At 41.3% G+C, this 26,616-nt stretch overlaps 1 protein-coding gene across 1 annotated transcript; it reads right to left on the reverse strand.

The window, feature by feature from the left end:
- Positions 1–108: 108 nt before the first annotated feature.
- LOC133332055 (titin-like) lies at positions 109–26,555 on the reverse strand. The gene is made up of 14 exons (XM_061540437.1): positions 26,393–26,555; positions 25,830–26,066; positions 8,905–14,718; positions 8,554–8,595; positions 8,162–8,413; positions 7,070–8,029; positions 5,285–6,952; positions 5,070–5,211; positions 3,991–5,006; positions 3,613–3,918; positions 3,051–3,155; positions 2,785–2,979; positions 2,407–2,709; positions 109–353 (listed from the first exon to the last, which is right to left on the reverse strand). Exons 1-14 carry the CDS (start codon positions 26,415–26,417, stop codon positions 112–114), a joined length of 11,307 nt encoding a protein of 3,768 aa, XP_061396421.1. The 5' UTR covers positions 26,418–26,555; the 3' UTR covers positions 109–111.
- Positions 26,556–26,616: the final 61 nt, after the last annotated feature.

Genomic DNA, 26,616 nt, shown 5'->3' on the forward strand with positions numbered 1-26,616 from the left:
TCTTCAAATTTGCTTGTATTAGTAGTTTCGTTTGTGTTCTTTTCTTTTTACATTTCTTTGTTTTTAAAACATTTTTCTATTTTTTTGTTGTGATATGTCCGGGTTTTTTCTTTATTGTTTTTTAGTTTTAATTTTCATTTTATGTTCTGTGCTCACAGATTTACTTCTTTGCAATGGTGGCCTCTTATTGCCTGGCAATTCGGCCCAGATGCGGAAGAAGTATTCGTCATGTCGCAACAATTTCTGGCGAGCATACGAGTGGATATCTGCAACCATATGATGCATACGCAACCATGATGATGTATTGCAGGAACTCATTTCGGTACGTTCCTCTTCTGGTAATGCTGGATGACCTACAGTGGGGAATGGAGGGGTAGAATGAGAAAAAAATTACATTAATTATATAAATTATAAAAAATAAATAAAATATCTGTTAAATATAAATAATTAATATTTTCATAAAAATAAAAACATTTTTTAATGCTTTCAAAATTATAAATATTTGTTCCAAAAAATGACAAAAACATGTCTACTTTTCAACGATTTATAGGAGGTATAGTACGTTTACATTGTACCGGATTTCGTAACCCAGTGGGTTTAAATTGTATTCCATCGATTTTAAAAATCGAGCTACTATACCCTAGATGTTTAGACTTGGTCTGTTCCCGTACTGCAAGAATCTACTACTTTTTACTGCGATAACGAATTTTCCTTTATGATATCGAAGAAAATAGTAAAATTTAGTAGATTCTTGCAGTACGGGAACGGGCCCACTATTACATGGCACAATAAATAGGTAGTACATGGCCTATAAAGAAGTTCACCCAGGGAGGCAAGCTGGTTATCTGCGCCACACAAGTTTGCTGTCAAAATGCATTATTGTGAATTGACTTCCATTATGAAAACGTTAACAAATTCGAAATTTTTGACATTAGACTGGAGAAAAAACAGCCGATTTCGATTGCTACCTGGGTGACCTTATTAATAGATCATGCTATAAATAAGGTCACCCAGGTAGATCAGCTAAAAATCGATACCTCGAGAAAAAAGTTGATTTCCTTGATGACCTGAATAGGCACAATGAATAGGTAGTCCATTTAGCGCAGCTGATGTCTTGATTAACTGCCAAAGTGGGTAATTTCTACTTGAATTCAATGTGCAGTGTTGCCAACCATTTGAAATATTACAAAGGTTTTTGGAAACATTTTGCATCATGAGCGCAGCTGATGTCTCGATTAACTGTCAAACGTAAACTTGAACAAAGGTTTTTGAAACATTTGAGAGAAAACAAGTTTTTGTTATGAGAGGAGAGAGAGAGAGAGAGAGTGAGAAACTCTCAACACCAATCGCGATCCTGATAAATATAAAACCCCGCTATATTAAGTCAGCATGGTCCAATTATCCAATTAAAAGGTCGTGTAAGAGGCGAAATAATTTCACCCGAACTGTCAAAATTTGACTTAATCGTATTAACACGTAAACAAACAATTTGACAGTCTGAAACAAGGTAGATATATAAGATAGCCGCGTCGGCGAATTTCTACAACAAACATCAGTTTTTGTATTTTGATATGTCAAAAATATTTTGCAAAAACAGATTCATAAGATTTTTTACACAAAATCTTGCAGAAAATGTTAATAAAAATATTGCCGAACAAGCTCTTCAGAATTCGGAGATTTTCATTTATATTTTTTTTAATTTTGTGGTTCTACATTACAACAAGATATTTGCACCAACAGCAGGGGCAGGGGTCTGAAGGATTTTCTACTACAACCTGTTAATTGGACCATGAAAGTTGTTTTGGGGCGCAATTGTAGCTTCTGCTTTGGGGGATTTAATTAGCATTATGGACAATATATGTATGTCCTGATTCAGATTAGGCGAGTTTACTTGCCGCAATTTTTATCGTTCTCTTTTGAAATTGCTTCATGCGTCTATACAAGGCAATTCGTTTTCAAAACTATTGTTTTTTTTGCATTTTTTTTATGTTCGAAAATGTTTTGGATTGGTATTTTAAATTACTGACACTACAAATAAAATACACAAAAGGAATTGCCAGAAATTGTCGGTACGAGCAATTTTTTCCATTTCTATTCCCCTTGCCCCTCTCTCCAGCAAACAAAAACTTGCCGCAAGAAAACTCGCCTAATCTAAATTGGGACTATGTTAAGGAGCAAACTAGAGCAACTATAAAAAATCTATCGGAACCAATGGATCTTCCAACAAGACAATGATCCAAAGCATAAAGCATATATTTGGAATATTTCAGAGAAAAATATAACATCCTAATTCGAGTTCCCTATCCAAAAATAAATCCCCCGTAGCCTTTACGTAGGCCTTTAGGTTTGTATATAAAATTGTTCGTCGCTATAGTTTTAACTTATTTTAATTTCAGCTTAACATACCCGATGTTTCAACATGATATGGCTCTTCAGATTCCAACGGTTCACTAAGACCAATTTCATTCTTGGCAAATATGCGTATCTTGTAGTTGTGCTTCTCTTGCATGTCCTTGATTTGGAATCTCAAAACACCAGCTGGTACACGACCCACTTCAATCCACATACTCTTCTTCATATCGCGTATGGCAATGTGATAGCCCAATAATGGCGCACCACCATCTGATTCGGGCATACCCCATTCAAAGACATGGGTATTGGCACCAATGACTCTGGCCTCAAGTGGAGCTGTGGGTGGTGATGGTACGGCTATTCGGACAAAGAATAAATAAAAACCCATTTTAATATAAATGACCAAGACCGAAATATATTTCTAATACTTACTTGCATGTGTTTTCAATGCCACACTTTCGGTCACCGCTGGTGCACCCACACCAGCAACATTTTCAGCCGATACTCTAAACCAATATTCGGATTTTTCTTTCAGGTTTTCAACGGTATATTGGAAGCAATTTGCATCCAAACTAATGACCTGTGCCCAGGTTGTTGATGTGGCGGAACGTTTTTCAACAATATAACCTTTAAATAAATCGAGATTTTGGTATGAAATATCATTGTGGGGATATTTATGTGAACACAATATGACTTACCAGTAATTTCAGAACCACCATTGTGTGCCGGTGATTCCCAATCCAGTGTTACACTTCTATTTGTTATATCCGGGCATCTGAGATTACGAGGAGGTGAAGGAGGAGCTGTGAATAATTAACGATAATAATATTAGTACATAAACATCCTGAGGAGGAGTTCTTGAGAATGTTACTAATTTCAGCATACATACCAATATTTTCGTCTGCAGAAGCGTATTATGGATAAAAGCAAATTTTGTTAGCGGCAAAGCAATAGCGTAATTTTTAATAGAATAAATAATGAAATATTAATAAGCAATGGACTTAACTCAAATTCGGTATATAGTCCTGATTTACATTAGGCAATTTTGATAGAGTGGAATGGAATCATTCACCTCTCTCGTCAGCAAACAGGGTATTGCAACAAGTAAATAGCCTAATATAAATCGGTACCAATCGGTAACAATTTTTCTACTAATTCCGATTTTAAGCATTTTTTTAACTCAGATAAATCTTATATAATTAATCTTATATAATTAAGCAAACATAATAACAAACAATTTAACTTCTATTAGGTACGTACTTATTTTACGTGTGACAACAATCTTTTCATCTGTCTCTAGAGCATCACTCATGCCAACCTCATTCTTGGCATATATTCTGAACGTGTAGGCCTTGTTCTTGACAACATTTGTTATGCGAATGTTTGGTGTATTGCCGTTTGTACTGCCAAAAAGTCTATATTCTTTCTCTTGGAATTCCTTGATTTCAACAATGTATTCAGTAATCTTGGAACCACCATCACTTTCAGGCACTTCCCATGACAGTGTGAAGGAGGTATCATTCATGCCCGAAACATCTATGGGTTTTCTGGGTGGTGATGGTTTTTCTATAAAAAACAAAAAATAGGCAAATAATAAGGCTTACACTTCTAATTCAGATGCCATTGCTTTTCACATACCTTTCTTGGTTAATATAACAGTCTCACTTTCGGTGGGCTCAGATTCACCAATTGGGTTTACGGCTACTATTCTGAACCTGTATTCAATGTCTGTGGAAAGTTTTTGTACTGTATGCGAAGTTGTGTCCCTTTCGAATTCGGACACCTTCATCCACACATTCTTTTGTAGTTCACATTTCTCCAAAATGTATTTGGTAATTTCCATGCCACCATCATCGGTTGGCGGAGTCCATTCCAATTTGACTGAGTCTTTCTTTGTCTCCCGAATGACAAGCGATTGTGGTCGACTTGGCCTATCAATAACTTGCACAACACATTCAGCACTGCTGGAGCCACTCTCATTTTCGGCCACAATCTTATAACGTCCAGAGTCCTCACGTGTCAACTGCTCCACGCTGAGAGTAGTTGTCGTTTCGGTAGTTTCGATTGTCTGGCGTTTGGATTTCTTAATTGTTGTGGTCTCCTTGTACCAGGTAATCTTGGGTTGAGGATAACCACGAATTGTGGCTGGAATGGTTAAGTTTGTGTTGGTGCGCAGTTTTTGTGCCAAATATTTCTCTTCGATTTCAACGGAAGGTTTCTCTCTGATTGTCAGGCGGCAAGATGTTTCCACGCTGCCGACTTCATTGGTAGCCACACAAGTGTATTCGGCTTCCGATTCTTGAGTTGTCTTTTTGATAATGTACTTGGCGACACGATTTTCATACACCATTGTGGTGGTCTCTTCGATCACCTTGCCATTCTTCTTCCATACCACCTTAGGTTCGGGAACACCACCGAAGACACAAGAAAGTGTAACTTCTTTGTTGAGTTCCGAGGTTGTGTCTTGCAGGGGTTCCTGAACTGTGGGCTTTTCCTTTTTAACCTGGGCCACCAACCGTATGGGCGGTGATAATGGCGACGGTGGTGATGGACCAACTTCATTGACGGCAATTGTGCGGAATACATATTCTGTGTCCACTATCAATTTGCTCAATGTGAACGTGGTATCCTTAATCTTACGAACCTCAGTCCATCTGCAAGCGAAAAATATATTACTAGACTATTCTTGGGATTTGCTTTTCTGGCGATAAACTTACTTTTCAGTCTTAACATCTTTGTATTCCAAAATATATTCTTGGATTTCGGCATTACCGTCGTCTTCAGGTGCCTTCCAGTATAGCGTAATGGAATCATGCATCACTTCCAGTGGTTGTGGAGAACCAGGAGCCTTAGGTTTGCCTGTTAGCAAAAAGGAACGAACCAAAAAATTACACTTTGCTTCCGATTAAATATTGTTGTGTTCAAGACTTACGCATAATAACCAAGTGGAGACTGGCTTCAGCTTCGCCAACGGGATTCGTCAATCTGAGAGTGTAGTTGTCTTCATCTTCCTCGACTACCTTCTTAATGGTCAGCGAGGCTGATTGTTCATCAATGGTGGGTATTAGTCGCTTGGATTTAACAATGACCTTCTTCGATGTACTCCATTCAGCATCTGGCTGTGGAACACCGGTATATTTGACGGTGAAGGTTACGTCTTCATTCTCCTTAACCTTAATTGTCTGATCCTTGTCCGAAGTGATAATGGGCGCAGTCTTGACTTCTTCCACGCACAATTTAGTGCTGGAAGTGACATTGGCAGCTTGACAGCTTACCTCTCCCGCATCCTCATCATCGGCATTGTGGATGACGTAACGTCTGACAGTGCCCTCCACAAAGACTTCATTCTTCTTATTCGGCTTGACGGGTTTGCCCTTCTTAAACCAGGTCAGTTCAACATCGGGTTTGGACAATTCAACCTTGAATTCAGCATCGGTGTTCTTGGTGGCCAAGGTGACATCGGGCAGGCGCAATACAAAGTCAACCAACGGTTCTTCGACGGTCAGTTTGGCCTTTGATGTCTGCTCGCCCACTTGTACTGAATATTCACCCATATCACTGGGTTTGGCCTTCTTAATGGTAATTGTCTGGCGTTTACCATCCGTAGAGCTTTGGACGCGGTCGTTAAGTGGCAATTCTTTGCCATCCTTGAACCATCTAACCAATGCGTCTTCCTTGTCCAATTCCACAGTGAAGGTGGCTGTCTCGTCTTCGGTTACCGTGACATCTTCCAATGGTTTAACGATTTCTGGTGGCAATTCAATGACCTTAAGCTCACACTTGCAGATTTGATCTTCGAATTTGCATGAATATTCTCCAGCATCGTGCTTGGTGGCATCGCGCACTATTAAGCGATGGACCTTGCCGTCCTTAATGGCGTCGATGTTCTTCTTCTCAGGTGTGATCTTCTCACCATCCTTGAACCATTGCACTTCGGGAAGGTCAATTGAGATTTCAACTTCCAAAATGGCGGTGTCCTTCTCGGTGATCTCGGTATCCTCCAGAGGCTTAATGAACTCGGGTTTGCGTTTCAAGACCTCGACCGTCGATTCGGTTTCCAATTTCTTGACTTTGCACACATATTTGCCGCTGTCCTTGAGATTAGTGTTCTTTATGACCAGTTTGTGGACCTTGCCTTCTTCGACAACGACACGATGATCCATGCCACTCAATTCCTTGCCGTTGAAGAACCATTTAGTAGCGACCACATGTGACGTTTCACATTCCAGGGTGAGCGATTGGATTTCTTCGATGGTGATCTTGGATTTGAGTTTCTTGGTGAACGTAACCTTGTCTACTTCGACAATAACGCGTGCGCCGTGTGATGTCTTGCCCAATGGGTTGCTGGCAATACATTTGTAGTCGCCAGAATCCACCTCGGGATTGGCATTTTTAATGGTCAACTCAATGTTTTCGCCATCATAACGCTGTTGGATGCGCTCATCGGGTTGCAAGGGACTATTGTTGAAGAGCCATGCGACTTCGGGTACTGGATTACCAGACACCTTGGCCACAAGGCGTATGGTACTCTTGGGTTTGACGATTTGTTCCTCGAAACGTTCAACAAAGAATGGCGGTTCGCCATTATCGCTGGGAGGTTCTGCAACGAAAAAAGGCGGTTTACTACGTGTTTAAAACGAAAGGGGATGGACTAGAACAGTCAACAAATGGTTCTAAACAAAAACAAATAAACACACAGTGGTGTGGAATACAGTACCTTCAATTGTCAGATTAGCTGTGGTCTCTACACTACCCAAGGGATTTTCAGCCTTAACCGTGTACTCGCCGGCTTCTTCACGTTTGGGCGATATCAGCGTCAATGTGTGGACGCCATTTTCAGATTTAACATCACCCTTCTTCACAGGTTTGCCATTACGGTACCAGGTTACTTTGGGAGCAGGGTTGCCCACAATTTGTGTGCTCAAGACAACGCTTTCACCCTCGCGAATAACCATATTGTGCAAGGGTTCCAAAATGTGTGGTGCTTCCTTGTCCTTGGTACGCACCTTCAGCTTGATTGGCAGCCTGGCTTCACCCTCACGATTAGTGGCAATCACCTCATAGGTACCTTCTTGAGATTTCTTAACCTTCTTGATGTGTACCACGGTGCAATACATATGCATATCGGATTCCTTTACAACGGTAACATTCTTCATGACCTTCGAATCGATTTCCTCGTCATTGTAGGTCCATACGATATCCGGTTCGGGTACAGCCACAAGACGGCATTCCAAAACAACGTCCGAGTCCTCGTCCACATATTGGGCCTTGGGTTTACGTGAGAATGTTGGTGGTATACCTTCGAGTATGTCGGCCAAAGATGATTCACGTGAAATACTCTTCCGTTCTGAGGCATTTTCGGAGACAACGGTTTCAACGGTCACCTCAGTTGTGGTTGAGGTAAAACCAGCAACGTTTTTCGCTACACAAGTATATTTGCCAGCATCTTCGGCAAACACTTGGCTTATAATCAAGGTAGCTACATTGTCATCGTCGTAGAACATTTGGAAGTCTTGTGAGGGTTTAATAACAGCAGTTTCGCGGAACCATGTGATCTGTGGACGGGGTACACCCTCAACCTTGCATTCCAATTGAATGGTATAGCCCTCAGGTGTGTGTATGGGTTGCAATTGTTGAATGAACTTCGGTGCAATGGGTTTCTCTTCAGGTCCAGGTCCTTTTTTGCAACACAGAGCAGAACGCACGCAGGTGGGAAAATAATAAAGAAACATAGGGGAGGGCGGTTAACATCACACAAGACAATCACGACATATGCACAAGTGGGATAACAAGCTTCTGCGATACTTACTTTCAAATACTGGTAGCTTATCGATTTTCTCGTGCAACTTCTTTTGAACGTATTGAACATATTCGTCGGGTTCCATGAGATATTGAGCTGGTACCCAGCCTTCTTCTTCGGTTGTGCTCTTCTTAACGAACCACCATTCGGAACTGTGGCGACCAATGACATAGACCTTTTCGCCCTCAACCAAGTTGATGGCTTCATCGGTATCGGCGATATAGGTGCAAATAGAGAACATGACATTCTCTTCGCCAGATTCTATAGCGACAGTTGAGAGAAAAAAATGCATTAATAATTGTGTGTGGACGGATCTATGGACCATAAATAAAATGTTTATATTTTTCAAAAACAAAATTTTCATTTGTTAATAGACCGTGAATCAATTATATTTAACGTACCATCGACATCCATGACACGGGTGATATTCAAGGAAGCTCCCTCTGTTGAAAAGAAAACAAGTCATTAATTTCCAATTTATTTGCGAATTAAATTCAATTAAAAACATAGGACGATGTTAATGAAGTTTGCTCTATATGGAATATGAAATGTTACACAGGTGAGGGCACCAGTTACACAGGAAGGGTGTTATACAGTTTTACCTGGCCTTTTTCTTTTTTGTTTTTATTTCAATACTCTGTTATCATATAAGCAACATGAGAAGAGCCTAAATATTTCGGAGATAGTCTCGGAAGAAAGCTTTGAAATGATTTCAGATGTAACGAATTGCAATTGAAAAATCGTATACTAACCTTCGTTGAAGACTTGAGCAACAAGTTTCTTCTTCTTTTTCAGCGTAAAGGTGTCTTCTTCATAGGTAACCGAATCACTCTTGGGGCGGGCGAATCCGATTAAGACCTGTTCTTCTTCTTCGTTCTGTATCGAGTATCTGGGTTTGGACGAAACCTTCTTCTTGGGTTTGAGTTTGATATCGACCTCATCCAGTGGCAATTCTTCAACTTGATAGGCGTCGGCTTCTTCGTCGAAGATGTCTTCCTCAATATCTGTGTCGTCGTGCACCTCTTCAATAATCACGGCATGACCATCGTCGTAGTCCTTCATAATCTTAATGCTGGCCTCGTCCGCTTCCTCGCCGTAGGTCATCTTTACCGGTTTCTTAAGTTTGATCTTGCTGCCCATGGAAATTTCTTCCTCGGCATAGGAATCCAAAGCAATATTAAATTCTTGATCAACTTCCTCGGTTTCGGCCTTCTTCGGTTTCTTGGGACGCAGGGTGACAGTCTCGACTCCAGTGAATTCGGGAATTTCCTCCTTCTTCTTAGGTTTCTTCTTAATTGTGAATTCTTGTTCTTCTTCGGTAACTTGTTGGGGCTGGGGCTTAGATTTCGGTTTTGGTTTTAGCACAACTTCGTCGATTTCCTCTACTTCCTCCTGTACCTCTTCCACTTCGGGTTGCTGTACAATATGAAGTTCTGCGGCTGCTTCGTCGTGAGTTAATGGTTTCTTGGGCCTCTTCTTAATAACGGTTGCCTCTTCGGTAACGCCAGCATCGATATGTTTCGGTTTCTTCAAGGCCAAACTAACTTCCTCCTCTGAATGCTCCTCGTACTTGGGTTCGACGGGCTTGGCTGGTTTCCTACGTTTCACCACAGCCTCTTCAATGATTTCTTCTTCTTCGATTTCGACTGGCCGCTCAACAATAGCTTCCTGTGTAATGACCAACTCATCGGAAGCTTCCTCGACTGGCTTCACAGGTCTCTTCTTCTTCTTAAGTTGGACAGTCTCCTCAGAGGTCTCTTCTTGTGTAATTGGTTTCTCCTTTGGTAGTTTCACTTCAATAGCAAAGTCTTCCTCTTCGACCTTGGGTGTCTTCTTGGGTTTCAAGGTGACCTGTGTAACCTCTTCCTCTACATCTTCGGTCTTGCTCTTAGGTTTTTTGAGTACAACTTCTTCTTCCTCAACCTCCTCCACTTGTACAGGCTTCTTCGGCTTCTTTTTAACCACCGCAACCTCTTCGATTTCTTCAACAACCTCTGGTTCAGGTGCAACTTCTTCAATTACCTGAACCTTAAGTTCAGCAGCAGCTTCCTCCTTAGGTTTGGTCTTGGGTTTCTTTTTAATGACTGCGGTTTCTTCTTGTATTTGTTCTTCTTTTGGTTGAGGTTTAAGGGTAACATCCGCTTCAGGTTCCTCAGTAACTTCTGCCTTGGGAGCCTTTGGCTTTTTGGGCAGTGTAACTTCTTCTTCAATCACTTCTTCCTTGGGAGCCTTTTCTGGTTCAATTTCAACCACACCGAATTTGTATTCCTTGTGCTTCACTTCCTCGATTTCTTCTGTAATTTCAACTGATTTGGGAGTTTCCACCACCGGTTGAGGCTTCTCTTCGATTTCTTCAACTTCTTCAATAATTTGAACTTCCTCGGTTTGTGGCACATCCTCCTCTACCCTTATAGTCTGTTCAACTGCAACTTCCTCAGTTTTCTTTGGTTTCTTGGTTTTCTTTTTAATGCTGATCTCTTCGGAAACTTCTTCGGTGGGTTTTTTAGTTACCAACGTCACCTGCTCTTCTGGTTCTTCCTTGATGCTTGGCTTCTTTTTCGGCAATTGGAATACTTCTTCTGGAGTTTCTTCTACCTTTTCGGGTTCGGTTTCCTTTACAGAGAACTCATAAGTAACTGGGGTCTCTTCAACGACTTCTTCAGTCTTGGGTAGCTCCTTAATTTCTTCTTCTTCCACAATTTCAACAATCTCTGGCTGCTCTTCTGGAAGTTCTTCGACAACTGTGACCTTAAGTTCGGCCTGAGCTTCTTCTACGACGGGCTTTTTGGGTTTCTTTTTGATGACCTTAGTTTCTTCGACATCTTCGACAGGTTTTGGTTGTGGGGCAAGGATCACTTCTTCTTCGGGTTCCTCAGTAACCTTTGGTTTCTTGCGGCGAATGACTTTAACCTCTTGTTGCTCTTCTTCCTCGGTAACGAATTGTGGAGACTCTTCAATAATTCGAACCTTGTGCTCTGGGGCCTCCTCAACGACTTCTTCAGTCTTGGGTAGTTCCTTAATTTCTTCTTCTTCTACAATTTCAACAACCTCAGGCTTCTCTTCCGGCATTTCCTCGACCACAGTGACCTTAAGTTCAGCTTGAGCTTCTTCGACGACTGGTTTTTTAGGTTTCTTTTTGATAACCTTGGTTTCTTCGACGTCTTCGGCGGGTTTCTGTGGTGCCAGCACCACTTGCTCCTCGGGTTCTTCTGTGACCTTTGGTTTCTTTCTGCGTATTACTTTAACCTCTTGTTGTTCCTCCTCTTCGGTGACAAATTGTGGGAATTCTTCGACAACCTTAACCTTATGCTCTGGGTAGTGCTCTTCAGGTTTCTCTTCGCTGGGAGCTTCTTCCTCAGGTTTTTCTTCAACAACTTCAGAGGGTTTTTCTACTACTTCCTCTACGACTTTAACGACATGCTCCTTAGGTACTTCCTCCTTGGGTTTCTTTACCTTCTTCTTAACTGTCTTAGTTTCCTCATGAACTGTCTCCTCGGCGGGCTCTGTGGTAGTAACCTTAACATCTTCAACGGGGGCTTCTTCTTTAGGTACAGATTTCTCACGAGGTTTGGGTACTTCTGGTATTTCCTCCACCTTTTCTTCTCTGGGCACTTGAGATTCCTTTACCTTGAATTTGTATTCTTTAGGTTTCTCCTCGGGTTTCTCTTCTACAATAGTTGTGACTTCGGCAACTTCTTCAACTACTTCTTGTTGCTCTACCGGAGCCTCCTCCGTCACTGTTACTTTGAGCTCAGCTGCTACCTCTTCCTTGGGCTTCTTCTTTATCTTCTTTGTTTTGATTCGAGCTTCCTCAGTAACTTCTTCAACGGGTTTGCTTTCTGTGAGAACAAATTCGGCTTCGGGTTCTTCAGTGGGTTTCTCCACCACTTTTTTGGGTTTCATGACTACCTCTACTACTGGTGCTTCCTCTTCTTGTGGAGCATTCTCTTCTTCGGATACCTTTATCTTGTACTCGTGTGGCTTTTCCTCGGCTGGCTTTTCTTCGATTACCTCGATTGGTGCGGGCTGTTCCTCCACAACTTCTTCTTCGATAGGCTTTTCATCCAGTTCTGTGATCTTGACTTCCAGCTGAGTCGACTCCTCTTCAACCTTCTTTGGTTTTTTGGGTTTTTTAGTCTTTAGTTTGGTTTCAACTTCGACCTGCTCAACTGGTTTAGGTTCTGTCAGGGAAACGGTTGCTTCAAACTCTTCTTGGACCTCAACCGGTTTCTTGGGCTTTATAGCGAATTGCACTTCTTCTGGCTGATCTTCTTCGACAATTACAGGTTTCTCTGCCTCTGTTTCAATTGTCTTGATTTCATAACTGGGGAATACTTCTGCTTCCTTCTTTGGTTTCGGTTTGGGTTTAGGTTTCTCTTCAACCACCTCCTCTATCACTTCGGGAACTTCTTCCACAGGCTCTGTTTCCTTTACAGTTATGTCGTAGACCTTGGGTTTTGGTTTTTCGATAGTTTCTTCGACTGGCTCCTCAATGATTAATTCTTGTTCAGCTGGTTTTTCCTCAGGTTCTTCGTGTTTAATTTCAACCTTGGCCTCTTCTTCGGGAACAACCTTCTTCTTCGGTTTCTTCTTCTTAATCACTTGTTCTTCGACAATTTCTTCATCTTTAGGTTGTTCTACCGTTTCGATAACGGTCACTTCTTCTGTTATGGGTTGAGGTTCCGGTTTCTTAACTTCATAAGTCACTTCTGCAGTGGGCTCCTCTTCTTCGACTGGAACGGGTTGAGGTTCTTCAACAGTGTATTCATATTCCTCGGGTACAGTTGGCTTAACCTTCTTCCTACGAATAACTGTCTTCTCCTCCACTAATTCCTCGAGGGTTACTTGCTTTTCATCGGTATCAATAACGCGTACCTTATACGCTTCGGGTACCTCTTCAGGCTCAATTACGGTAGTGGTGATCTTGTACTCAACGGGAATTTCTTCGGGTACCTTTGGCTGTTTCACCTCTTCCTCTACGACCTTAACTTCCTCTTGGGGTTTTTCTTTAGGTACTTTCTTTTTAATTTTGACCTTGTCAACCTTTTCTTCGGTTGGTTTTTCTTCTTGAACAATTTCTTCTTTGATAGCAACCTCGAATTCCGGTTCCGGCTTCTCTTCGACGATTTCTTCTTGTTTTGGCTTTTCCTTTTTGGTCTTGGGTTTTTTGGGCTTTTCTTCCTTTACCTCTACTACGGGGGATGGTGATTTTTCTTTAGGCTTTTCTTCGGAAACCGTTTTTACTGGCAATTCGGCTGGAGCCTCTGGCACATCTTCTTTTTTGAACGGCTTTAATTTGACCTCAGCTGTAGGCTGTTCTTCATGTGTACTCTCTGGTATGCGGAATTTAACCGTATCTTCTGGCTGCTCTTCCGGTTCTGTTGGCTTGCCAGGTACAATTTCCGTAACATTCATTTCCTGTTCTGGTTTCGTCTTCGGCTTCGACTTGGGCTTAGTCTTGGGAACCTTCTTGTCCTTTTTGGGAGTTTCTGGGAATTCCAGGGGTTCCAGCTCTTCTTTAGGCTGCTCAATGTCTTCAAACTCGAGAGGCTCAAGAGGTTTCATTTCGTACTTGGGCTCTTCGGGTTTGGGTTCTTCTTCTTTGACTACCACTTTGTGTTTCTTTACGGTCTTTTCTTCCAAGACTTCTTCTTCGGGTTTGGATTTTTGTGGTATTTTCTTGAGGCTAACCGATTCAGGTTGTTCCTCCTCCAGTGGCTTCTTTTTGCCCTTGCCTAGTTTAAGTTTAACTTCTTCGGGTTGTTCTTCCGTCTTGGCAGGTTTTTCAGGTTTCTTGTAGGGTTCCTTGGCCTCAGGCTCTTCTTCGCTGCTTACATACTTTTCGTATTTCTCCAATTCCACCTTTTCCAGGTCATCCTTAATCTTCTTTATCTTCTTAACTTTGCGTGGCTTGAATTTCAGCAGTTCTTCGGCTTCTTCAATGTTGCGCGATAGCTCACCGACCTCCTTGACGGCGCCAATTTCGGTTATTACTGGTTTCAGGAGCTCTGGTGGATATTGGACCATAACCATGCGACTCTTTAACTTGAATGCTGGAAGTTGTACGGCCTGTTCCTCGACGGGACGTTCCTTGCGTTTCGATGGCTTCAATTTAATCATTTGTGGTACTTCAGCAGCATCAACTATGACCACCTTCTTAGGCTTTTGGTCGCGACGTATGATTTTGATGGGTTCCAACGCTTCAGCTTCCGGCTTGATCTTCTTGGGTTTTTCGAATTCGATCTTTTCGAATTTCTCCAGTTCGGTCTTTTCGATTTCTTGTTCCAAGAGTTTTTGAATTATGGCATCGTGATCTTCAGTCTTCTTGCGTATGACCTTCTTTTTGGTCTTTTTCGGCTTGGTAGTATCATCGGGCGTTTCATCCTCCTTGGTTTCCTCAATTTCCTCTTCAATGACTTCGATGGGATGTGATTCGTCCTTGTCTTCGGGATACTCCTCGATGGTACGGATTTGGTGTATCACATGTTCGACTTGCTCCTCCTTCTCCTCGGGCAATTCCTCAATAACATTGATGGCATAGTCCTCGTGGACTATGGGTGCTTCACCTAAATTTACAAATAATCACAGAATTAGCAGAGGATATTCGCAATAGCCAACAGAGGCTTACGGGCGGCATGTTTGACGAAAATAAAATGGGCAAGATTTGATCAACATATTTACACTGAGAGTAAATGTGAACAGTAAGGGAGACAGAGAGATACAGTAAGAGAAATATAGGAATAGGAGAGATAAAATAGAGACTAAGGCATTTTCGCATTTTTGCCAAAAGTACATTAGGTCCGTCCTTAGCTTTTAATTTGTCATTCATTCGATCTACGCGGTATTACCGAAATTATCAATTATTTTCCGATCAACTTAATATGCCAATATATTAGGGTTAGTATTTTTTGTTTTTGTTTAATTTTGAAATAAAGTTAACCATTTGTTTGTTTTCTCGAGCTCTAGAAGTGGTAATGACTTCTTATGGTACAATTTCGAAACATTTGACTATTCGGCTCGGGAAAAAGTGTCGTGTCATTAAATTAAAGAAAAACAAGTTTTTTTATGTCGGTCGTAACGATTTTGAAGGCTTTCAGCAGATTAGTAGCGTGGACTATAATAGCTATTGCAAAAGTTAAGCCAAGCTTCAGCTCTTGGTGGGTAAAGCATGGTGTGTAATTTATGTGTTTCTTGAGATTGTGCCCCAACTCATAAAAGGGCGCTAGGGAGGGAATAAGCAAAACACCTTAGACAATTGGGTAAAGACATGTGATAACAAAATGCTAGAAGATACGCAGTTGCGGCAGGATTCGCATATTTCAACAATCAGAAATGTAGACAAAAGGGGGAGAGATAGAGGCAGAGAGTGAGAGAGACAGCGGATAAAGAGAATTTCTTTTTTGGTTTCTTGGACAATATCCAAGAACTGAGAATACAGTTTCTCTTGTATGTGCTTCTTTATCTTCAAGGAAATTTGGGGAAGTAGTTTTGGAGAGGATAGAAGATAACACAAGTTGGCAGCTAGCAGCTGTTGCATAGAAGGCATCCTTCCACAACACTTACTTGTTTGCTTTTTGGGCTTGGTTTTGTGTTTTGTGGTGGTCTTAGTATCGGGTGCAATATCTTCTGTGACAGTGGTGGTGACCTTGTGAGATTCGGGTGTTTCTGACTGTTCCAGATCGTCGATCTGTTTTGATTGTTCGTCGGTGGTGGGTTGTGGTTCAGTGTGTTGTGTTTCTGTGATACTAAATTCGTGTAAAGTGTCTTCTTCGGGTTTCTCGTCGGACATATCATCAACCTTAGTTGGTTTCTGTGGTTTCTTTTTATCTTTCTTGGGGTTTTCTTTAAGGTCCTCCCTAGGCGTCTCGTCTGTCGGTTTTGTCTTTTCTGGCATGTCTACCTTCTCATACTGTTCTAGAGTCGTCTTGGGTATTTCTTCGTCAATGAGTTTCTGTATGTAGTCGTCCACTTCGTCCTTCTTTACCTTCTTAACGATTTTCTTGGGTTTCTTGGTCGGCTTGGGTTCTTCAGAAGGAAGTACCGGTTCAGTCTCGTCAACAACTGGCTCGTCAATTGGTACTTCGTCAATGATAAGGGTTACCTCATTACTGTCCTCTTCGTGTACGGTGACAACATGTATGGTCGAATCTTTTTCGTCATCGACCTTTTTGGTGAGTGTACGTTTCTTGGTGGTCTTCTGTTTGGGCTTGCCCTGCTCGTCGGGCACCTCTTCGACATGCACTTCGGCCGGTTCGCTCTCGACAATTTCAACTACGGGCAAGGGTTGCTGTTCTTCAACCTCTTCCTCGACTATTTTAACTTCAGCCAAAGGATGCTCGTCTGGTTCTTGACGTTCTTTGGGCTTCTTAGCCTTTGGTTTCTTTTTGGGTTTTTCTTCTTCGGCAGGTTGCTCCTCCTTCATTGCGATTGGATACTCGTCCTCAGTGGCATTCTTAGGTGTGGGCTCAAACTCAATCTTAGCATACTTTTCCAGTTCCGTCTTGGGTATATCCTGCTCAATAAGTTTCTGTATGTAATCGTAGAGATCATCCTTTTTAACCTTCTTGGTTTTCTTTTTAGGTGTCTTTGGTTTGTCATCTGTCGACTCCTCTTGTGGTTCGGATTCCAAAATGGTAACCTCGACCTCAGGCTGATCGTCTGTCTTGATCTCTACAATTTCTATTATGTCCTCTTTGGGACCTTGTTGTCGTTTGATCTTTCGTTTAGTTACAGTTTGTTTTTCCACAATGCCCTCCTCGTTGACCTTTTCAACTTCTTCGGTATGACTTTCCACAACCTCAATCTTGAAAGGTTCAGGTTCTTCAGGAACCGGAGATGTTTCCTTGACAGCCACTTCAAATGTTGGACCTTCGTCAAGTTTCTCCGCCTCAACCTTGGGTTTCTTTTCCTTGGGCTTCTTCTGTGTGGCCTTTGGTTTTTGGTCTTCCTCAAGAACTTCTTGAATTTCATATTCTTGGGTTTCAGGTTGCGGTGCTGATTCATCCACAACAACCTTGTGTTCTTCCTCGGGTTTTTTTTCAGGTTGGTGTAGCTTTTCTTCTTCAACCGGTTTAACCTTCGGTTTCTTCTTCTTTTCCTTTTTAACCTCAGTTTCTTGTATGGTGATATCTTGTGGTTTTTCAGCTTCTTCTGTTTCATCTTCCGTTACTTGAACGGTGACCTCAAAGATATCCTTCGGGGTCTCCTTTTTCTCAGGTTGTTGTTCGATCTCCGGTACTTCATCCATAGTGGGTGTGACGTCTTCTTTGGGTGTTTCTTCGGTCTTCTTCACCTTATGTGTCGGCTTCTTCTTGAGTTTTATGGGTTTCTCAATGTCAATCTTTTCATAGGTTTCCAATTCTGTCTTCGGTATATCTTCCTCAATGAGTTGCTGTATGTAGTCTTGCAACTCATCTTTCGGAACCTTTTTGGATTTTTTGGGCTTCTTAGGTTTATCGTCCCGGGTTTGTTCTTCAACGGTTTCTGGTTCTACAGCTGTAACTGTTATTTCGGCCACGGGCTCTTCTTCGCCCACTTGTTTTTCTACAATTTCAATGATCTCTTCCTTGGGACCAACCTGTTTCTTAATCTTGCGTTTAGTTATCTTTTGAGTCTTCACCTCACCAGAGTCGTCGACAACTTCAACTTCTTCCTTCTGTGTTTCTAATTCAACAACACGTACTGGGTATTCTTCGATCTTCTCTTCAGGTTGAGTTTCCTCAATGGAGATGTCATGGGTGTCGTTCACCGTCTCTTGTGGCTTGTCTTCTAATTTGGCTAATTTCGGTTTTTCGCGTACCAGTTGTTTTGGTTTCTTTTTCAATTTGACCGGGGCATCGACATCGATTTTCTCATATTTCTCCAGTTCTGTCTTAGGTATATCCTGCTCAATGAGTTTCCTAATGTATTCGTCCAAATCGTCCTTCTTTACCTTTTTGGTTTTCTTGGGTTTGGTAGGCTTTTCTTCGATGGGTTTGGCCGCTTCAGGTACTTGTTCGGCTTCTGATGTTATAACCGTTACCTCAGCCACTGGCTGCTCATCGCCCTTTTGAGTTTCGACAATTTCAATGATCTCCTGTTTGTCGCCCACTTGTTTCTTGATCTTTCGCTTCGTAACCTTTTCCTTTTCAACCTCACCCTTTTCGTTGATAACTTCATGCTCCTCTTCCTTGCGTTCGACCTCAACGATGGAAATTGGCACCTCTTCACTTGGATGTTGTTCGGGAATTTCTTCAACAATGGAAGTTTCTTCAATTTGCTCTTCTGGTTGAGGGGCTTCCTCGAATGAAGACGTTTTAACCGTGAATGATTTGTGTTCATCAGATTGTTGCGGTTTTTTGGACTTCGGCTTCTTGGTTTTCTTAGGTTCCCCTTTGTCTTCAATAGGCTGTTCGATTTGTCCCTCTTCAATGGATATTTCATAAGATTCTACAATTTGAGGTTGGTCCTCCTCGTTGGGTTCGGATTCTTGAGGTTGTTCTGAGTGTTTGTCTTCTTGAACTTCTGGTTGTGGTTCTTTTTTAGCCGGTAATTTAGATTTTTTGGGTTTCTTGGCTTTTTCGACTGGCTGTTCTTCAATTGTTTCCTCTACAACTTCGGGAACAGTTTCTTCATCAACCTCTTCCTTTTGGACATATTCTTCAATGACATTCACAATGTAGTCTTCCAATGTCTCCTTCGGTACTTTCTTAACCTTTTTAACTACCTTCTTCTCCTTCGGTTGTTCGGGGCTGTCTTCGGAAATCTGTTCAGTTTCAGTGATTTCAACAATTGTGACTTCACTTGTTGGCTGATCTTCTTCCTTGACTTCCGAAACTTCAAAGATTTTTTCTTCTGGACCACTCTTTGTTTTCAGTTTACGTTTGGTGATTGTCTTAGGTTTAACCTCACCCTTGTCGTTGGTTTCTTCGATGGTTTCAACCGTTTGTTCCAATTCTTCAACTACCACAGGTTGCTCCTCTTTCACGACAACTTTTTGTTTCTTAACCTTCTTGGGTTTGGTTTGTTTTTCTTCTCTAACTTCAATGGTATCTTCCGAAACTGTCTGTTCTTCAGGATACACCTGCTCTTCTTTAAGGGAGACCTCGTAATCTTCCGGTTTTGGTTCTTGTGGCTTCTCAAGCTCTTCTTCTATAACGTCTATTGGTTTCTCTTCGTGGTCTTCTTCTTGTGGTGTGATTTCTTGGATGTCAAAATCGTGCACAATCACCGGAACACCTTCAACAATTTGAGTAGTCTTTTTGTGGTGCTTCTTCACGGTCTTTGGTTTCTTTTTGGGTGTGCTTTCGAAATCCATGGACTCGAATTCTTCCAATTCAGTCTTGGAAATTTCCTGGTCAATGAGTTGTTGAATATAGGCGTCGTGATCATCGTGGGGTGTCTTCTTCTTGATTTTCTTGACCTTAACTGGTTGTGGTTTTTCATCTTCCGGGATATCTTCAGGAACTACCTCGGTGGTGGTTATTTCCACCTCAGTTTCAGGTTTATTTTCCACATAAGATTCCACAATTTCGATCAGATATTCCTTGTCGCCTTCCTTCTTTTTAAGTTTTCGTTTGGTAACAACCTGTTTGACTTCTTCGCCGCTTTCATCCAAAATCTCTTGGGTAACAACCTCGGGCTGCAATTCTTCAATGCGCACCGAAAATTCCTTGACCTCTGCTGGTTCTTCCTTGGTAGTCTTGGGTTTCTTTTCTTTTGGTTTACGTTTTTCTGGTTTCTCGTCTTGTGGTTTCTCTTCATCCTCAATTTCTATAACCTTGGCCGTCTTGGGCTTTTTAGGTTTTTCTTTAGGCTTTTCTTCTTCTTCTTCGAAGATGGTAGGCGTGACATATTCTTCAATGACATTGATTACAAACTCCTTAATTTGTTCTTTGGGAACCTTTTTGCTCTTCTTTATCGGTTTAATTTCCTCGATCTTCTCGTCCGGTTTATCTTCGGTCTCGGTTATTTCCACAATAGTTACCTCGGCGTTTGGTTTATCATCTTCGGTTACTTCTGAAATTTCGAAGATCTTTTCTTCGGGGCCCGATTTGGTCTTAATCTTGCGTTTGGTAACAGTTTTCTTTTTGACTTCACCACTTTCTTTAGGTTCCTCCACAATTTCCGTCACTTGAGAAACCTCCTCAACCTCAACGGGTGCGTCTTCCTCGAATACCGTTGGTGTGACGTACTCCTCTAAGACATTGATAACAAACTCTTGAATTTGTTCCACTGGAACATGCTTAGTTTTCTTAACATGTTTCTTCTCCTTTGGCGTAGGTTTGTCTTCGGGTATCGATTCGGTTAGCTCGACAATCGTAACTTCGCTGGTAGGTTGGTCGTCGAGCGTAACTTCAGATATTTCGAAAACCTTTTCTTCGGGCCCAGTCTTAGTTTTCACTTTACGTTTAGTGACAGTCTTCTTTTTGACCTCACCCGTCTCAGAGCGTTCTTCCACTGTTTCGGTGCGCTGTTCGACTTCTTCAACAGATACCGGTTGGTCTTCTTCTACGTTGAAAGTTGTCGGTGTTACGTACTCTTCGAGTACCTTTACAACAAATTCTTGAATTTCTTCCTTAGGTATCGTCTTCGCCTTCTTAACGGACTTCTTCACCGCTTCGGGTTTTTCTTTGGGTGCTTCCTCAGCTTCAGTGATCTCAACAATGGTAATTTCGGCAGTTGGTTGATCATCTTCAATAACTTGTGAAATTTCGAAAACCTTTTCTTCGGGTCCAGTTTTGGTCTTAACACGACGTTTGGTAACAGTCTTCTTTTTAACTTCGCCCTCTTCATCAGGCTGTTCCACAACTTCTGTGATCTGTTCAATTTCTTCAACCACAACAGGAGTATCTTCTTCAGTAACCTTTACCTTGGATGGTTTCGACCTCTTGGGCTTGGGTTTGCTTTCCTTTATTTGTACATTATCATCTTGAGGTACAATTTCCTGGGGTTCTTCTTCCTTCATGGCAAACTCGAAATTGTCTGGGCGTTCCTTAGACTCCGGTTTCTCTTCTTCAATTATTTCAATGGGTTGCTCGGGCTGTTCCTCTTCTTGGGGCACAATTTCTTCTACATTGAATTCATGTACTGTTACTGGAACTCCATCAATAATTTCCGTTGTCTTTTTGTGGTGTTTTTTAATTGACTTTGGCTTCTTCTTAGGTTTACCTTCCAATTCGGTAACTTCGTACTGTTCCAGTTCTGTTGTTGGTATTTCCCTTTCGATAAGCTCTTGAATGTAGGCGTCATAATCGTCCTGTTTAGTTGGTTTCTTCTTGAATTTCCTGATGTTAACGGGTTCAGTGGGTTTATCCTGAGTGGTTTCTTCGGCCAACAGCTCAGTAGTAATGATTTCAACGTCGGCCTCAGGTTTGTTTTCCACATAGGATTCCACAATTTCGATAAGATATTCCTTGGGTCCTTCCTTCTTTTTGAGCTTCTTTTTGATCACGGTCTGTTTGACTTCCTCGCCACTTTCATCGGTAATTGTTTGTGTGACCGTTTCCGGTTGCAATTCCTCGATGCGCAGTGTGTACTCTTGAATAACTTCTTCAGGTTTCTTGGTCTTTGGTCGTTTGGCTTTGGGTTTTTGTTTTGGTTTGTCTTCTTCGGATACACCAATTGTGAATTCTTCGTTTGGTTGTTCTTCTAGTGGCTGTTCCCCACTTTCGACGAGGGTAACTTCTTCAATCTCCTCTTCCGGTTGTTTGGCCGACGATTCGGTGACTTTAACTTTTTTGGTTTTAGGAGTTTTTGGTTTCTTCTCCTTCTTTTCAGTTTGTTCGTCGGGCTTCTCCTCAGGTATGGTCTGTTCTTCCATGGGCAAATCTTCGACAATGGTCTTCACGGCAAATACAGATTCATCCAAACCTTCAGGTTTCTTCTTTTTCGGTTTGGGTTTTTCTTGCTCTTTAGCCTCATCGGTTTGCAATGATTCGGGTTGTTCGTTGATAATACGCACGAGATATTCATCGAGTTCTTCTTTCTTAATCGTTTTCTTGACCTTTTTAGGTTTCTTGGGAGCTTCCTCTTGTTCGACTTCCCCTTCTGGCTGTTCTGGTACGAATTCCTTGGTTATTACAGTAAGTTCTACCTCGGGTTTGTCATCGGATTGTTCATCAATAACTGTGATTTCATACAACTTATCGCCGACCTTTTTCTTAATCTTGCGCTTAGTTTTGGTCTTTTCTTCGACCTTACCATCTTCTGAAGTCTTGACAATCGTCTCCGACTGTTCGGTAATTTCTTCAACAACAACTTCTTCTGGTAGAGGTTTTTCCTCTTCGGCCTCTTTAAAACCAATTGGAATACGTTCAGTTTCCTCGATCACCTCTTCTTGTTCAACGGGTTGGATGTCGGTGACCTTTACGTAATGCTCATCGTAGGTTTCTTCCGTTTCGGTGACCTCGGTTTTCTCAGTTGCTTTGGGAATACGCTTGGGTTTCTTCTCCTTGGGTTTCTTTTCAACTGGTTCAAATTCAGAAATACCCACTTCATGAGCTTCACCCGTTTCGGGAATTTCCTGTTTGGTCTGCTTCTTGGGCTTCTTCACCTTCTTGGGTGTCTTAGAGAATTCGATTTTTTCAAAGCGCTCCAATTCTGTTTTGGGTATTTCAGCTTCGATCAATTGTTGGATGTATTCATCCAGTTCGTGTTTCTTCATTTTCTTTACTTTCTTCTTGGTCAGAGGGGTTTCTTCACTGGGTTGTTCTTCGGTGGCGGTGGCCTCGCTTGTTGTCACAATAACTTCGTAAACGGGTTCTTCGCCTTCTTCTTGTGGTTGGGTTTCCATAATTTCAATGATTTCCTCTTGATCTCCCTTTTTGTGATGGATTTTGCGTTTGGTTTTAGTTACCTTTTGTTCTACATCGCTGACTACTTCGGTTGGCAACTCCTTGAGTGTTACTTCGTAGCAGGGTTCATCGAATGTCTGATCAACAGGTTGTTCTTGCAATTCCTGTATCAGTTCTTCAATTTCTTGGGGTTTCATTGTCTTGACCTTTTTCTTTTTCTTGATAATAGTTCTCTCCGGCTGTTCTGTGTCTTCGGCCTCCACTGTTGTAATGGTGATTTCGTAGAGCTTTTCATCGGGCTTATCGCTGAGTGGGGTCTCAACAATTTCAATGACATGCTCGGCATCGGAGGTTTTTTGTACGAGTTTGCGTTTCTTTTTGATAACGGGCTTTTTGGTCGTTTCACCATCGACTTGATCTTCGGTAATTGTTTCGGGCTTGTGTTCAATAACCTCTATAACTTCGGGTGTTGATTCCGTCTCAGATTCTGGCTTATCTTCAGATTCTTGCGGAACGAAACGCAGTCCGGTCTCTTGATCGCTTGGTTTCTTTGATTTTTTCTTCTTGGGTTGGCTGGATTCTGCGATTTTGGGTGTATCGGCTGGAGCATCTTCTTCCTCCGGCTTAACGCTAATGGGTTTAAGTACAACCTCTTCGCTGAAGTCTTGTTCGGTCGGTATTTTACCTTTGCCAAGTTTAAGCTTACGCTCTTCAGGTTGTTCAGCCTCTTTTTTAGGCTTCTTGGGGCGTTTATATTTCGTTTGTGGCTGTTCATCTTGAGGTTGAGTGACATCTTCTTCTTCATAACGAGTGGGTTTCTCAAGTTCTTCTTCCTCAATTTCCAAGGGCTCGAATGCTTTGGGACGTTTCTTGATCAGCAATAAGGCCTCTTCGATGTTGCGGGACAGCTCACCACGACCACGTTTGGTATCCAATTCGGTAATGCTGAATTTGAAATTGTACGGGGCATACGGAATGAAATTGATCCAACTCTTGAGCTTTTTGGTCTTGAATGGAACTTTCTCCTTTTTGGGCTTGACCTCGGCCGGTTTCTGTTTGGGTGTTTTGAGTTTGAGCATTTGTGGGAATTCGACCACTGATGTAATTTCAATGGGACGTGATTTTTTGACTTCGACCTTTTCGATCTTCATGGGCACCAGTTTGAGGGGCTTCATCACTGACGAATCGCGACGAGCCTGTTGCGGTTTCTCCAGATCTGTACGTTTGTATTCTTGTAATACCGTCTTGGGTATTTCCTGTTGTATCAGGAATTCGATGTACTCAAACAGATCGTCCTTGTTGACCTTTTTCTTTGTCACTGGAGTCTTCTTTTTCGGTGTCTTCTTTTCTTTTGGTTTTGTCTCTTCTACCTGTCCGTCGGTAACCCTAACCTTATAACTGTCGAGAGTGTCTTCAGTCGTCTTGTCATCTTCCGTAACTACTACTGTAACCTCTTCCTCTTGTCCGGGTTTTTGGGTCGTTATGACCTCAATAATCTGTTCCTGATCGCCAAGTTTTTTCTTGATCTTGCGCTTCTTGACCGTGGTCGTTTTCTCCTCGACACTGTCTGGTGTCTCTTCTACTTCACCACCAGGCATTACAATTTCCACCACCTCCTCGGGCAACAGTTCGATTTCCGGCTGTTCGTCGATAACACCAAATGTCTTGGTGGGTTTCTTGGTTTTTGGTGTCTTTGGTTTGGTGTGGGGTGTTGTTGTTGTTGTCTGTGTTGTGTCTTCGCTAACATCATCTGGTTCGGTAATAGTGTATGGTTTGTTTTCTTGGTCTAATTACAAAGAAACATTGTTTATATTGGATTTGTTTGGGTTTTCATTTTCTGTATGTTTGTATTGATTTGAGTTGTTTTTTTTTTTTATGGTACTCTTCAATAAAAACTATAACTTAATTAGGACAGAGACAAAGTCACATATAATGTTCAATGATTTGGTGGTTGGTTGTATGTTGAACTTCTAACAAGGTTTGGGGGATTTGTGTATATTGTGTATTGTAATTGATAGCATATTTTTAGGCGCTTGTGGTTTTGTGTATATTGTGTCATTTTGTATTAACTGACATTTAGAGTGAGTATTTTCAAAGAGTAATAAAGGCGCGTTTAGACTAGCCTGTATTTAAATCAAAAAAGCAAGACTTCTCCTCCTTAAGGAATGTTTTTTTGTTTTTACTTTATAATGAATGTTATTATAATTTAAAACAATAAATGCCAAAGCCATAGTCTAAACGCGCCTTAAATTCAGTTCATATGTTTGAGGTTAGGTTAGTACATCAAATACTACACGGGATTAGTTTTACGGTTCGAGAGGGTGAGGAAATGTTGGATTCCTTTTAAAAGAACACAAACTGTCATAATTGTTTGTTTCTCATATTAAAAAAAGAAAACGCGAAAAGGCTTATCAATTATTTTCTTTTTTCCAGTTCTCAAGTGAACATTTTTAGATATATATTTTTTTTGGTTTACATAATTCAGATTTACTGACATATCGGAGCTATGGATGTTGAATATCTAAAATTATTTCACTCGATGATGGATATTATGTAATTAGTACTTTTCGATAAATTAACTTAAAAACATGGATATATTATGTGAATTTGTTTTCGGAATGTTTGTCATTCGTATATAAGGAATGCATTTGAATTGGATAAATGGATAACTTTGTTGTGTGGAATGTCATTGAGTTGTTCGATAAAAATGTACAAGGACTGGTGTTGTAGAAGAATTGAACCTGTTTATCGTTGCTTATTGTAGTGGTTTCCTACTTGCCAAAGGGTTTTGGCCTCTTGTCGTTGTTGTATTGTCGGTATAATATAAATACATATATATATATATAGTTTTTAAATATATATACACATAATAATAACACTATTAATAATAAAAATAAATATACCTGTTACATCGCTGACTTCGACAATTTCGATTTGTGATGGCGTTGTTTCGTCATGTTCTTTTGTCGGTTCTGTATCACTGAGCACTTCTTCAACGAGTACTCCCTCCTCTTGGGTAACCTTCTTACTTTCGGTCTCAATGACAGTTTCACCGTCTTCGTTCTGTACTGATTTGAAAGTGGTTATGAATACGGGTTTTTCATCCGTAGTCTTTTGTTGTTGTGGTATCGGCTTAACTTCTGTTTGTTGTATTTGTGTTGCAGGTGTTTATGTGTTGTTGTTGTTGTGGTCCAGATGTATGGAAAATAGACATAAAATGTTAGCAAAGTTGTGTTCGTTTCGGGCGTACAGATAAACAATTAGCGCGGTATATAATTTCAGAAACACTTTTTTATCTGCGAGAATGTGTATGAGTAAGCAACTGAGCAAGCTAATACGTGAGTAAATGATAACTTATGTTTGTGTATTTGGGTGTGAATGTGTGTGTGTGTGTATAGTGTCAGTGTGAGTGCATATATATATTGATTGTGGTTATTGTGTTGTGTGTAATTTGTGTTTTTCTTACCCTTGGGCTTCTTTGACTTCGGCATTTTCGTTTCGGTCTTTGGAGTCTTTTCATCATCCAAAAGACTGATATCGATAATGTCGTGAAGGTCACCTTCGCTTACAACCTGTATTAAGGAGTAGGGCTCTTTGCCTTCCTCCTCGACGGTTTGGATTTGATAGTATTCGGGTTCGGGCGAGATATCCTTCTTGAATGTGCGTTTTCGGGTCGTTTTCTTTTTGGGC

Source organism: Musca vetustissima, unplaced genomic scaffold (assembly GCF_032173495.1).
Source record: "Musca vetustissima isolate MV318-11 ecotype Yass unplaced genomic scaffold, APGP_CSIRO_Mvet_v1 utg1998, whole genome shotgun sequence".
Lineage (NCBI taxonomy): Eukaryota > Metazoa > Arthropoda > Insecta > Diptera > Muscidae > Musca > Musca vetustissima.

Coding starts and splice junctions, on each gene's coding strand:
- LOC133332055 (XM_061540437.1), bottom strand. CDS start 26,417: ATGCCGAAGTCAAAGAAGCCCAAGG. Junction 8,414..8,553: donor CCGTGTCATGGATGTCGATG/GTACGTTAAATA, acceptor CTGTCGCTATAG/AATCTGGCGAAGAGAATGTC. Junction 8,030..8,161: donor TAAGCTACCAGTATTTGAAA/GTAAGTATCGCA, acceptor GTTGCAAAAAAG/GACCTGGACCTGAAGAGAAA.